Here is a 13,761-nt window from a genome sequence, read left to right as displayed (position 1 = left end):
ACTCTAAGAGCATTTGAATTTCAGAATAAAAGCCTGTTGATCTGATTCCACTCTGCATCTGAGTCCTCATTCTAGCCAAGGCCTGACACATCTTTGTGAAAGAAAACATAAAATGCTTTTGAACCTACATGCTGTTTATTTAGTATTGTACAAGAGTGAATGTTGCCAACCTCTACTCTGTCAAGGACTCCAGATCCTTCCACCGTTACAGCTGTTATCATCATTTCGGTTATTAAGTTGATTAATAATCAGTTACAAACTGGCAGTTTAGTACTTTTTTCTCTGCCGGGTCGTGCCAGCCCTTGTTCAAGCATTCGTGTGTGTTTTTTTTAATAACTCAAAATAACGACTGTATTTCCAGCTACAAAAGGCACATCTCTCTCCTCCCTCCATGTATTTTGTGCCGCTGCGTGGTTTTACACGTGAGTGAGTGTCCTCGTGCTGAAAACGTGACTTCTTGCGCACGTGACGTCACTCCCCTAGACGCAAGAAGAAAGCAAAAATGTATATTTTTACTAAGGAAAATGACAAAAATAATAGTAATGCACAGTGATTTGAATAAGTAACTTTAATCTGATTAGTGGTTTGGAAATATTACCGCGTTAGATTACTCCTCACTGAAAGAAGTGGTCAGATTAGAGTAGCGTTACCGGCATCACTGCATGGGCTCGGCTCGGGTCCGGTCGGGCTTGATTCTTTTTTGGGCCACATCTAAGCTCTAAGTGTAAGTGTGCGCTTATTGTACATTTGGGCAATTAAATGATGCATGTTGCTGAAGGTGCAAATCCTGAAAGTGATTTCACATCGTGCATCCTGTCATGCCCATGTAATGTTAGCAAATGTTATTGCATTTAATCATGACATGATTTGGCCTCATTCCCTGAGCGGAGTCCATCTGACAGCACAGTGATAATCTACAGGTAATATTTTATGTGCACCAATATAGCTATGACAAGGAATTATATGTAGACTGGGGTTTTATGTTTGTGTGTAATGTAAAACATGGACTGTGAGGAACGAGGCTGAGCACCATCAGTGTCTGACTCAGAGTCAGTTTCTGGCTCTGATGGCTCAAACAGGTCGGGCTGGGTCCCCGTGATTTTGACACCTAATTTTATATACTTGGCAATTTTTTTAATCTTTCAAATTTGGCTCAGTGGTCAATGACACATGTTTCTGTGGTGTGACAAACTCATAACACAAATGTATTTCTGCTTTACACGGTCTTTAAGTATCTCTGAGTGTGAGACAGACTGATGGTGCAGCGTCAGCAGTAATGCAGCAGTTGTACTGGACCTTTGTGGTGAAAAAGGAGCTGAGGTGGAATGTGAAGCTTTTGATTTACCTGTTGATCTACATTCTAACCCTCATCTGTGGTCATGAACTCTGGACTGTGACTGAAACAACATTGTGGAAACAAACAGCCTGTTCGTGTTTGCTCAGGCGGGTGGCTGGGTTCAGACTAGAGTAAAGCTGCTCCTCCTCTTTGTGTAAAGGAGCCAGCTCAAGTTGTTTCAAGCATTTTATTAAGATCCTCCGGGGCGCCTCCCTTTGGAGAGTTTCCAGACACATTCATCTGGGAGAAGACCAGCCAGAACTCAGCGGAGGGATTATATATCTCATCTGGCCTGGGAACGCCTCGGGATCCCCAAGGAGAAGCTAGAAAACGTGGCTGAGGAGAGAAAAGTCTGGAATACCCTGCCAACACGACCCAACCCCGGATAAGCAGCTCACAGATTCCTGGGTGTGTGCTCGACAAACATAACCTGCAGCTGAACCGAATGATCAGAGTGGAAGAGAAACATCGGACTCACTGTAGGTCCGACAGACAGTCCTTCAGTGCCAAGAGTTGAACAAAGATAAGAGTGGTGTCTGCCAGCTGGTGCTGAAGCTCTGCACACAGCAGGACTTCAGGACGGAGGCACAACCACCAAAACAGAAAGGACAAAACACCAAAGCACAACGTAACGTAGAATACAATCTGAGCCTAAAGAAGAGAGGACCTGACCTCTGTGACTGATGGAAACATGGACCGTGTTCAGACTGAGCTGACAGAAACAGGCGGAGGAGGTCGTGTTTACTTTGTCTCAGGAGAGGATGAGACGACTCAATCTCACTTCTGACTTCACTCTGAGAAAACAAACACACCCTGAATGTGTCCAGAAACACAGACGAGCTAGTCCAGAGAAACAAACTGTGAAGCAAATGTTTAACCTCAGTCTGTATGTTATCTTAATTTAGCTTTGGCAATAAAGTGCTAATGCCTTTTCAAGCTATGCTAACAGTTCATGAATGATGCCAAGTGTTGCCATAGTAAGTCGCAGGGAAACTTTGAGAAGCAGGTTTCTGTTTTAGACGTGTTGGTAGGCGACACTGGACAGAGTTCAGTTTCCACTGATGATTGGCTTCTTTATCAAACCGTGATCCTCACTCCTGACTGATCAAAGGGCAGGTTAGCATGTTAGCTCGTTAACAGGTTAGCATGTTAGCTCGTTAACAGGTTAGCATGTTAGCTTGTTAACAGGTTAGCATGTTGGCTTGCTAACAGGTTTAGCATGTTAGCTCATTAACAGGTTAGCATGTTAGCTCGTTAACAGGTTAGCATGTTAGCTCGTTAACAGATTTAGCATGTTAGCTCGTTAACAAGTTAGCATGTTAGCTCGTTAACAGGTTAGCATGTTAGCTCGTTAACAGGTTAGCATGTTAGCTCGTTAACAGGTTAGCATGTTAGCTCGTTAACAGGTTAGCATGTTAGCTCGTTAACAAGTTAGCATGTTAGCTCGTTAACAGGTTAGCATGTTAGTTCGTTAACAGGTTTAGCATGTTAGTTCGTTAACAGGTTAGCATGTTAGCTCGTTAACAGGTTTAGCATGTTAGCTCGTTAACAGGTTTAGCATGTTAGTTCGTTAACAGGTTAGCATGTTAGCTCGTTAACAGGTTTAGCATGTTAGCTCGTTAACAGGTTAGCATGTTAGCTCGTTAACAGGTTAGCATGTTAGCTCGTTAACAGGTTAGCATGTTAGCTCGTTAACAGGTTAGCATGTTAGCTCGTTAACAGGTTTAGCATGTTAGCTCGTTAACAGGTTTAGCATGTTAGCTCGTTAACAGGTTAGCATGTTAGCTCGTTAACAGGTTAGCATGTTAGCTCGTTAACAGGTTAGCATGTTAGCTCGTTAACAGGTTAGCATGTTAGCTCGTTAACAGGTTTAGCATGTTAGCTCGTTAACAGGTAAGCATGCCAGGGAGAGTCTGAGGGAAAAACCGGGGGGGGGGGGGGGGCATGAATGTAATGTTTTCTACCAGCTGGAGGGGGAGGAGGGGGAGAGAGGGGGAGACAGACAGGAATAGAGACAGCTCACCTTAAACAAAGTGCTCAGATGAGTCGTCAATCATTAGGACATGAATCTGCTATCAATAGTTCTGAGGATTGATCGTTGTTTCATGCTAATGTCTCTCTCTGTCTTTCTGTCTGTCTGTGTGTCTGTGTGTGTGTGTGTGTCTCAGTCTTCTCAGTGGTTTGAGAGGAGGATTGTGGGAGTGTGTGAGCGGATGATGAGGGGAGGACGATGGGGAGGAGGAAGAGGAGGAGGAGAGAGGCTTCATCACTCCGTCCGTCACCGTGGGATGACGCTGCTCCACCTGGCTGCTGCTCAGGGATACACACACCTGATACACACTCTGATCCACTGGAGGTACACACACACACACACACACACACACACACACACACACACACTCTGCAGGTTCACACACTCTCTGACTCCACATGTTTGTTTGTTGTAGGACCGTTAACAGCGACAGTCTGGATCTGGAACAGGAAGTGGATCTTCTGAACATCGACCACTTCTCCTGCACGCCGCTGGTAAACCAACACACACAAAACTAAATTCCCTGTGCTCTGATTGGTCAGGTGTCACTTGAGTCATCAATGGTATCTGTTTAGAGAGGGGCCAAGATAACCATAGCAACAATAAGCATGCTTCTGAATTGCTGTTAACTGACTCAAGGACCACCTTTATAGATAGAAAAGGTGGCACATTTGCTCCAAGGTAAGGGCAATTTGCTGCCTTTTCTTTCTAAAACGGTAGCGTAATATTCCTCCTTTTCCAAAAGCCGCCTCTGAGGTAGGCGTAAACATGTGACGTGACGTGAAGCTCGAAGTTGGGCTGTGAACAGTGACAATGAATTTGTCTTCAAAATAAGAGCTTTACATTGCACCCTATTGGAGTTTAGAACTGGGTTCTTAGTGGGGGGCTTTTATTTTGAAAGTAGCGACCGTCCTATAGCCTTCTGACACAACAACAAGCTAACACAACCAAACAGCTACAGAGACCGAGGAGACGCTAGCATCTCCTGGATCTCAGCGGCTGTCCAGTTGTTCATCTCAATGTCCGCGGATGAAGTGATGGACTGACTGCTGTGATCAGCTGTTTCCTGGTTTTAAAACTCCCCCGGCTGTGGGTCGCACAACAGTGCAGGTCATCCACACCTCCGCCCATCTCACGCAGAGGCCGGCACATTTCCGCCTCGTTTTCAGATAGCAGTCGAGGTGGAAATAAGTGTACCCTCCGAGGAGGAAAATCGGCGTACCACAACCGTGGACCAAGCCGCCAAAAGGACGGGCAGATTGGCGGCTTGGTGCCCTGTCTAAAAACGGCTTAAGACCGGGTCCCACAGTTGTGATGGTCTCTCGTGTCCTGTGTGTGTTCCAGATGTGGGCGTGTGCTCTGGGCCACCAGAGGGCAGCAGAGCTCCTGTACGGCTGGAACAGTTCTGCTCTGGGGATCCCTGATTCGCTGGGCCGCCTGCCGCTCGCCGTGGCTCGCTCACGAGGACACACCCGCCTCGCCATGGCGCTGGAGGAGCTGCATACACAAACACGCATGACACCCGGGGACACACATACCTCCCCTGCAGACACACACACACCGGCCACACCACAGCCGCCGCTGCCCCCGTCTCCTCTGTCCACCAGCCCGGACACAGGTAACTCACACCTGCTGCTCCTCGCTCCAGTCTCAACTCATGTCACATGATTCTAGCTCTCTGATTGGCTGTTTCCCTTTTCCAGGTCTGAGCTCTTCCAGCAGCCTCCCCTCCCCCAGCGACCCCTCCTCCCCCTCTCCGAGCTCCGCCTACTCCAGTGGCCCCGCCCCCATGGACACCTCCCCCTCCTCTCCATCGTCTCCTTCCTCATCCTCTTCCTCGCTGCCCGTCTCCCCTCCCTGCCCCGTCCTCTCTCCCCCTCTCTCTTCCTCCTGTGTCCATCTGGGGGGAGGAGCCGAGCGGCGTGCTGAGCTCAGGTAACACAGGTGGTGCGATGGATGAGTTGATTGGTTCCTGATCCGTGTCCGACACTGATAATTATCTCTGATCAATCCTGCAGGTTTGAACCCCGGCGGCTCCAGAGACGCTCATCTTTACCTCATGGACTACGAGAGCGGCAGCCCCCTCTCCCCCAGCCACACTTACCCACACCAAACATGGTGGGCGGGCGGCGGGCGCACATGGCGGCAACGCTGGAGGAGCAGCTGCTGAGCTACAGCGAGAACGCAGAGAATGAGGGCGAGGAGGAGTACCTGGAGGAGGAGGTGCTGCAGGTACACACACGAGTTCCTAAATTGATGGACATCAAACAATCAGCAGATGTCATGAGCTCTTGTTGCTATGGTTACCCTCTCATACACAAGGTTGACATGGCAACCCTGGCTGAACAAATCATTGAGGCGACCCCGGAGCGAATCAAACAGGAGGACTTACCTAGGGGGGCGGAGTCTCCTCTCAGAGAGAGGCGGGACAACCCGGCCATACAGGACACCTGGCTGGCTACATACCTGGACACGGTCGACGCCCACACACACTCCCCGCCCAGGTAAGCCCCGCCTCCAGAGCTGGTCAGGGCTGAGACTGTACAGAGGACAAGTATGGATGATGTGTGTGTGCACTTGCAGGCGGGTGTGCCCCCCATCGCCCCTCAGTGCTCTGGCCCTCCAGAGGCTCCGCCCTCCCTCCTCTGCGGCGTGGGCGGAGTTCCTGAATGCCTCGGCCAATGGGAAGATGGAGAGAGACTTCGCCCTGCTGACGCTGACAGACGGAGAGCAGAGGGAGCTGTACGAGGCCGCCAGGATCATCCAGAACGCCTTCAGGAGATACAAGGTACACACACACACACACGTCACGCTGCTTCCAGGAGGTCGGAGTGGATATTAATGTTGTAACAGAAGAAGAAGAAGCACCGGCTGATGTTTTCTGTCTGCAGGGTCGGAGGTTAAAGGAGCAGCAGGACATGGCTGCAGCCGTCATCCAGAGATGCTACAGGAAATACAAACGGGTGTGTGTGTGTGTGTGTGTGTGTGTGTGCGTATGTGCGTGTCCTCCAGCTTCACTAACACTGAACTAACCTGCTGTGTCTCTGCACCATGTCTCTCTCTCTCTGTCTCTCTCTCTCCTCTGGCTAGCTAACATGGATAGCTCTGAAGGTAAAACAGCTGACCAGTAGATGTAGTGATGTGTGTGTGTGTGTGGACTGTGAGGTCGAGTCTTGAGGAACCCTCTCTGACCTCTAACAGACCAAACTAATCAATCAGAAACTGATTGATGATTGATGATTCTCACCTGAGTGAAATGTCAACACTTGGATGTCAAACACTTATTTTCAGATTAATTGTAACTTAAACTTCTCCATGATGTCATCATCTCTGAAGTCCTTTCAAAATAAATGTCAAGAAATCCACTTAAATCATGAAAAGTTCAGAGCTCCCTTAAAGTGAAAATCGCAACCGAGGCTTTTTTGTGAATGTATAAACCTTCATGTAAAAGCAAAATTATGACAAACTAGCCACTTTTAAGATTTACCCTATTCACTGTCTTCCAGCAACAATTATCCACGCGAGATCTCACGTGACTTTTCTGGCTTTTTATTTTAGTATTGTTTCTATATGAGGCTCCTTTTTAAACTTCAAGGTCAATATTGTTTTTCATTAACGACAAAACAACAAATTATCCTGCATTTATATGAACTAAGCTTTAGGAGCGTTCCACCTTAACTGTCCTCCAGGTTACGTCACATTCTGAGATCGACACTTCTCCACTGGCAGGACGGCGGCGAGCGGAACAAGCTACTGCTAACGTGATTTGTTCAAAAAACCTTTTTAGTAAACTCTGTGTACACAAACAATGTTCTCAATGCTCGTGTTCATGTGTAGAGACCCTGGTGATGCTACCAGCAAAGTTTCATGTTGTGTCGAGACTTCTTACTGTTTTAAACACAGAGATTTGGAAAAAAAAGTGCCCCATGCACTCCATTGAAAATGAGTTTGACCTGAAGACGAAAATAGGGTTGATCTTAAAAGTGCCTCTTTTGTCGTAATTAAGCTTTTACATGAAGGTTTGACTCGTATACATTCACAAAAGAGCCTTGGTTGCATTTTTGTGAGAGTTTCACTTTAAGAGTCTTCATGTTGATCCAGTGACAGTTGTCTGTACATCCATGAGCACATTGCTAACAGGAGATGCTAACAGGAGCTGCTAACTGCAAATTCAGCTCACTGTGAATGGAGAACATTTTGCTCAATTATATTTAAATAAAAACATCAATTTTTAATAAATCAACCACATCACAAATGAGGAGCACAAGATGTTATTTGATTGAGTTTATACTATTCACCAGGGCTGTGATGTCACTCTGATGTCACATCTGTGCTGATGATGTCACAGGTCAGAAGGGGGTCTCCTCCAAACCGTATTTTAATGTACGGCATCTTTTCAGGACGTCAGCAGCAGAGTTGCTGAGTCTCATCGAGCTCCAACACGAGTCCTGGTTTCAAACTGCTTTTTGTCAGGCAGAGACTGAACGATGCTGTTGTCACGGCAACCACAACGTCCACGTCAGGGCATGAGCTTCATAACGAGTTGTGTGACGAGTTTGTCTTTGGCTTGTTTTCATTTCTTCTTCTTCGGCTGTTGCAGTGAAGCTTTGCATGAGTTGGTATTTAATTGTTCTACATTTCAAAATCTTTAAATGAAATCCATTATTCTACAAGTCAGATGAATAAATCAGCTGTTTGCTATTTGTCTCTGTGGTTTGTTTCCTTTCATCACATGAAAAAACTAAAAGATGTTTCTGCTCTCTGATTCCTGAATGTGTCGTCACAGCCAGAGACTGAACTACATTATTATTAGAGTTATAATAGTTATTATAGTTCTCTTCAGCTAATCTCTCACCAGGGGTCCGTTTCACAAAGCAGGTTCAACAAACTCTGAGTCTAACCCTGAACTCTGAGTTGATCTACTCTGAGATAGGAAACTCTGAGTTTTCGGTTCCAGAACAGCAGATTTGTGTTAGTTTGATCAACTCGGAGTAGTTTAACCTGGAGTTAAGCACGTGCACCACAAGTATAAAAAGACAGCATCAGTGGAGCCCCGATTCAACGAGTCACCATGGCAACGGGGAAGAGGAGGGCTACGTTTTTCATCCCACTGGAATTAGAAATATTAATGCGATCATACGGTGAGTTTGAGCACGTTTTTAGAAGGAAGTGTAACACCGCTGCAGCAGCAAAAGAGAGGGAGACGGCGTGGGAGAACATTGGTGCTCGGGTCACAATAATATTACAGGGGGAAACTTGAGTGGTAGCTTATTAATTTATTTCATTTAGGTGCAACCCCGCGGGCGAGAAGCACACTTGGCTGCAGCTTAAGATGAAACATAAAACATGAGACCTCGGCATAATCTCATGGGGGAACCTCATTTTGATCATGTTTTACATTGTAAAGTAAATATTAAGTGGCTGTTTGACTGTACAGTTGTTTTATCTCCAACATAATGCTGTTTTCACACACATAAATGTCTTCTCATCTAAATCATGTTCTGTTAAATAATTAAGCTTATTTAAACTAACACAGACTTCTACTCAGCCAACAGAAATAAAGCAGATGCCTGTAAAACGGGTGGTGGCCCAGCACCGCCACCTCTAACGGAGGCAGAGGAGCTGAACATGATAAAGATGGGTAGTAGCCGTTTCTTTTCTGACCGCTCTGCATACAGTTGTCTTGCTCAAGTGCTCTGCATCTCCGACGTTGTATAAAAAACTCCCATTTGCAAAAAAACGCAGCGCAACACATAATATCTGCTGGGATGTGAGAGCATGACTTCGGTTGGTAATGTTGGAAATGTAAGGACGGATCAGGTTGTGTATGTAAATGATGGACTGTGACGTGAAACGGTACCGCTCCAAAAGAGAATTGTCTGGAAATGCAAGAACATCTATGCGTGTCTGTTAATCATCTCCAGACAAATATTTAATTCTCTGCGCAGTAATGCTGCACCTAACCCTAACCCTTGTGAAACGGAAAACTCAGAGTTTCCCTCATTTCAGGGTTAACAGACTCAAAGTTTTCACTAAACCTGCTTTGTGAAACGGACCCCTGATGTGAAAAAAACATGTTGGTTCTCTGAAAACTAAACTTTACAAAGAAAGAAAACTCAAAGTGACATTGTGTGTTTACAAAACTAACTGAAGAAAAACACAAAATGTCTTGTGTTTGAGTCTTTATGTATGAGGAGGCATTAGTCTCATTGAGAGAGGAATGTATGGAAGACATGTATATTTATAAAAGTAGAAATCATGAGATTAAAAGTACTTTATTATTATAATTATTATGAGATGAGCAAAATTATGGAACCATTGGAATATTATTATTAAATCAAGGCTCAGTTTTCATATTTTCACACAGGTGAGGACGTCACTAAGTGTTTGTGTTGTTACACGTGGCCTTAGCAACAGTAACTAAGGGGGCGGGGCTTATGCTGCGTTCCAGTCGCAGTCGAGGTCTTAAGTTTGTTTTGACACGTTGGATTTGGTGCTCTGCAGCGTCTTTTAACGACACCAGACACAAACATTTTATTTCACGTCCTGTTTAGACTTGAAAGTGTCGAGATACATTTACTGACATCTTATAAATACAGTCGTTGTTAGAGACATCTTACATTAAATTTAATATTGTCGTGGTTTGATAAGTCTGCATAGAGTCTTCCTTTGATCCATGAAGTGAAACCCAATTAATGTGAATAATCAGATGATGATCAGCTGTGAAAGAAGGGTTGAAACAGAGTCTTTGGGTTCTTTACAAACAAGGTGAGAACAAGTGACTGCAGAGTTGTGATCTAGACTGTTTTTTAACATGTGAGTCAAGAGGCGGAGCTCTGTGAAGATGGCAGACTTTAAAAGAGTTTTAAAGAACAGGTCAGAACAGTCGTCCTCAAATACGTCCTCCCGTCCTCAGTGGTGCCAACATTGTGACGTCAGGAGGTTGGACTTGTAGTGCCCCGACATCAGACTGTTTCTAGCAAGAGGTCAGAAGTTTGAGAGGCGCGAGTTCTCTTGAACGCAGCAAAGATTTCTGATGACAGGCAGCACTGCTGTACATGAGCCTGAAGAGGAAGAACCACACATTGACACTGGAGAGAAACCATACAGCTGTGAACTGTGTCAAAAAGCTACAGATTGATAGATAACAGTTACTTCCTGTTCTAAACATCATTTCCTTAATTTTGACAAACCTGTGAATCATTTTCTACATATATTCAATCAAAAAACAAGAAGTTTAGTGCTCAAGCTGACAAACTTTATTTATTTATGAATACAAATTCAGTCTGAATGAGATGTTTGCAACATGTTCCTCTACAGTTGGTCCTGGGGCAGGTTCAACACTGAGGAGCACCACATTTTCTCTGATGACACTCAGTCATGGTGCCTTCACCTCTGTGTTACCCATCATGCCATGGCCTCTACCACGCAGCAGGACCATCACAGCTGCTGCCTTCCAAACCTTCCAAATGTTTTATAACATTCCACAACCGTCCGAGTCTTTTCTTGCCCCAGCACCAACTTGTTAGAAACATGCTGCTGTGATCGAATTCAGAATGAGTGTAACATTACATAAACACAATATGAATACAAGTCAGAAACAGTATGGCCGGATTGTTGCATTATATTTACACAGCGTCTCAATCTGGAGTGGGAGTTTAACACACTGGTCTTTTCGGCCAGTCAGGAGGCCACGCCCTCCATCCTGATGTACGTGTCCACAGGGGATAAACACTCAGATTGATCAGCCATCAGAGGAGTGTCAGTGGAGCTGCTTCTGTTCCTGATGTCCTCTGTTTCATCTTTGATCTGAGTTTTCCCTGCAGAGGAGACAGAGGACAGTTAGACAGAGACAAGCAGCCAACCAGAGACAACCAGCCAACCAGAGATAAGCAGCTAACCAGAGACGAGCAACCAACCAGAGACAACCAGCCAACCAGAGATAAGCAGCCAACCAGAGACAAGCAACCAACCAGAGACACGCAGCCGACCAGAGACGAGCAACCAACCAGAGACGAGCAACCAACCAGAGACGAGCAGCCAACCAGAGACGAGCAGCCAACCAGAGACAAACAGCCGACCAGAGACAAGCAGCCAACCAGAGACAGACACACAGACCTCTGTTCTGTATCTTCATACTGACCTTTGACTTTGAGTTCCACTGTTTTCCCTCTCAGGATGTATCCGTCCTTGTTGTAGACTTCACACGAGTATCCTCCTGCATCTGTCTCTTTGGGGTATTTCAGGGTCAGACTGAGGTCTCCAGTCTTCAGCAGGTCTTTCTTCATCTCTGTTCGGTCTTTGTAAACCTGGTGCTGTTTCTCAGGCTGGTCAGATCTGTTCTCAGGCTGGTCAGATCTGTTCTCAGGCTGGTCAGATCTGTTCTTATACAGGTGGACTCTCCTGTTTGAGCAGTCCCACCTCACTCTAGCGTCCTCAGGCAGGTCAGGTGTAGTTCTGAAGGGCAGCTGGACAGACTCCTCCCCCTCCTTCACCTCCACCTGACAGACTGAGAGGAAACAAAGCACAACATCAGCTGTACAGACAGCAGCAGCAGTTTGAATAACTTTATTGACTGATTACAAAGTAGCTCAGATGAGAGCAGCAGGTAACAGGGGACAGAAACACAGGAAGTAAAACCAGGTTTTCAAGGTGTTGGACATGATCAGAGTCCTGATGGTGTTGTGATGTTTTGTCCCTGTGGTCTTCACAGTAATGTCTCATCTCAGTGTTCAACTGCTGTTTGTTGCTTCTCTTTGTCACTTTCACATTTCTGGACGTCAAATTTAACATTTTCCTTGATCAACTTCTTCAACAGGAAGTGAAGATTTGTTGAATCAGCTGAGAACTGATCATCAATCAATAACTGATACAAACTATTAAAGCTGCATTTCTTTGTTCTAAGTGATGAAAAGATTTGTTGTTTCTTTCAGCTCGTTCCTTCAACTTTCTTCTGGATCAAATAAAAACATCACATTCAGATCAATAATGTCAACTCTGATTGGAAATCAATCAGCTGATTTATGTCAGTCTGACCTCTGACTAGTATCTATAATACTGACCTTTGACCTTCAGCTCCACTTGTTCCTGTCTCAGGATGTCTCCCTCCTTGTTGTAGACGGTGCAGGTGTAGGTCTCACTGTCCCAGTTTGTGAGGTATTTCAGGGTCAGACTGAGGTCTCCAGTCTTCAGCAGGTCTTTCTTCATCTCTGTTCGGTCTTTGTAAACCTGGTGCTGTTCTTCAGGTCGGTCAGATCTGTTCCCATACAGGTGAACGGTCCTGTATGAGCAGTCCCACTCCACCGTCGTGTCCTCAGGCAGGTCAGGTGTAGTTCTGAAGGGCAGCTGGACAGACTCCTCCCCCTCCTCCACCTCCACCTGACAGACTGAGAGGAAACAAAGCACAACATCAGCTGTACAGACAGCAGCAGCAGTTTTGAATAACTTTATTGACTGATTACAAAGTAGTAGAGAAAGCTGAAGGACAGAACCAGATGAGAGCAGCAGGTAACAGGGGACAGAAACACAGGAAGTAAAACCAGGTTTTCAAGGTGTTGGACATGATCAGAGTCCTGATGGTGTTGTGATGTTTTGTCCCTGTGGTCTTCACAGTAATGTCTCATCTCAGTGTTCAACTGCTGTTTGTTGCTTCTCTTTGTCACTTTCACATTTCTGGACGTCAAATTTAACATTTTCCTTGATCAACTTCTTCAACAGGAGGTGAAGATTTGTTGAATCAGCTGAGAACTGATCATCAATCAATAACTGATACAAACTATTAAAGCTGCATTTCTTTGTTCTAACTGATGAAAAGATTTGTTGTTTCTTTCAGCTCGTTCCTTCAACTTTCTTCTGGATCAAATAAAAACATCACATTCAGATCAATACTGTCAACTCTGATTGGAAATCAATCAGCTGATTGATGTCAGTCTAACCTCTGACTTGTATCTACAGTACTGACCTCTGACCTGTATCTACAGTACTGACCTTTGACCTTCAGCATCACTTGTTTCTGTTTCAGGACGTCTCCCTCCCTGTTGTAGACGGTGCAGGTGTAGATGTTACTGTCCCAATCTGTGGGGTATTTCAGGGTCAGACTGAGGTCTCCAGTCTTCAGCAGGTCTTTCTTCATCTCTGTTCTGTCTTTGTAAACCTGGTGCTGATAGTCAGGTCGGTCACATCTGTTCTTATACAGGTGAACTGTCCTGTATGAGCAGTCCCACTCCACCGTCGTGTCCTCAGGCAGGTCAGGTGTAGTTTTGTAGGGCAGCTGAACAGACTCCTCCCACTCCTTCACCTCCACCTCCACCTGACAGACTGAGAGGAAACAAAGCACAACATCAGCTGTACAGACAGCAGCAGCAGTTTTGAATAACTTTATTGACTGATTACA

At 45.5% G+C, this 13,761-nt stretch overlaps 2 protein-coding genes across 2 annotated transcripts; one reads left to right on the top strand and one right to left on the bottom strand.

Annotated features, from left to right (window-relative positions):
- The first annotated feature begins 1,471 nt into the window (after positions 1–1,471).
- On the top strand, positions 1,472–8,002 carry LOC115590320 (calmodulin-binding transcription activator 2-like). Its single transcript, XM_030431659.1, has 11 exons — positions 1,472–2,222; positions 3,505–3,692; positions 3,784–3,862; positions 4,713–4,986; positions 5,072–5,303; positions 5,387–5,600; positions 5,691–5,872; positions 5,952–6,156; positions 6,260–6,331; positions 6,459–6,479; positions 7,769–8,002. Exons 2-11 carry the CDS (start codon positions 3,550–3,552, stop codon positions 7,850–7,852), a joined length of 1,506 nt encoding a protein of 501 aa, XP_030287519.1. The 5' UTR covers positions 1,472–2,222; positions 3,505–3,549; the 3' UTR covers positions 7,853–8,002.
- A 2,602-nt stretch (positions 8,003–10,604) lies between these two features.
- On the bottom strand, positions 10,605–12,624 carry LOC115590061 (uncharacterized). The gene is made up of 3 exons (XM_030431322.1): positions 12,431–12,624; positions 11,512–11,877; positions 10,605–11,188 (listed from the first exon to the last, which is right to left on the bottom strand). The coding sequence occupies exons 1-3, from the start codon at positions 12,573–12,575 to the stop codon at positions 11,052–11,054; spliced, it is 648 nt and encodes a 215-aa protein (XP_030287182.1). The 5' UTR covers positions 12,576–12,624; the 3' UTR covers positions 10,605–11,051.
- Between the last annotated feature and the right edge of the window lie 1,137 nt (positions 12,625–13,761).

This window comes from Sparus aurata, chromosome 10 (assembly GCF_900880675.1).
Source record: "Sparus aurata chromosome 10, fSpaAur1.1, whole genome shotgun sequence".
Lineage (NCBI taxonomy): Eukaryota > Metazoa > Chordata > Actinopteri > Spariformes > Sparidae > Sparus > Sparus aurata.
Note: the sequence above shows the minus strand (reverse complement) of the source record. Positions and strands in the feature narration are given on the sequence as shown.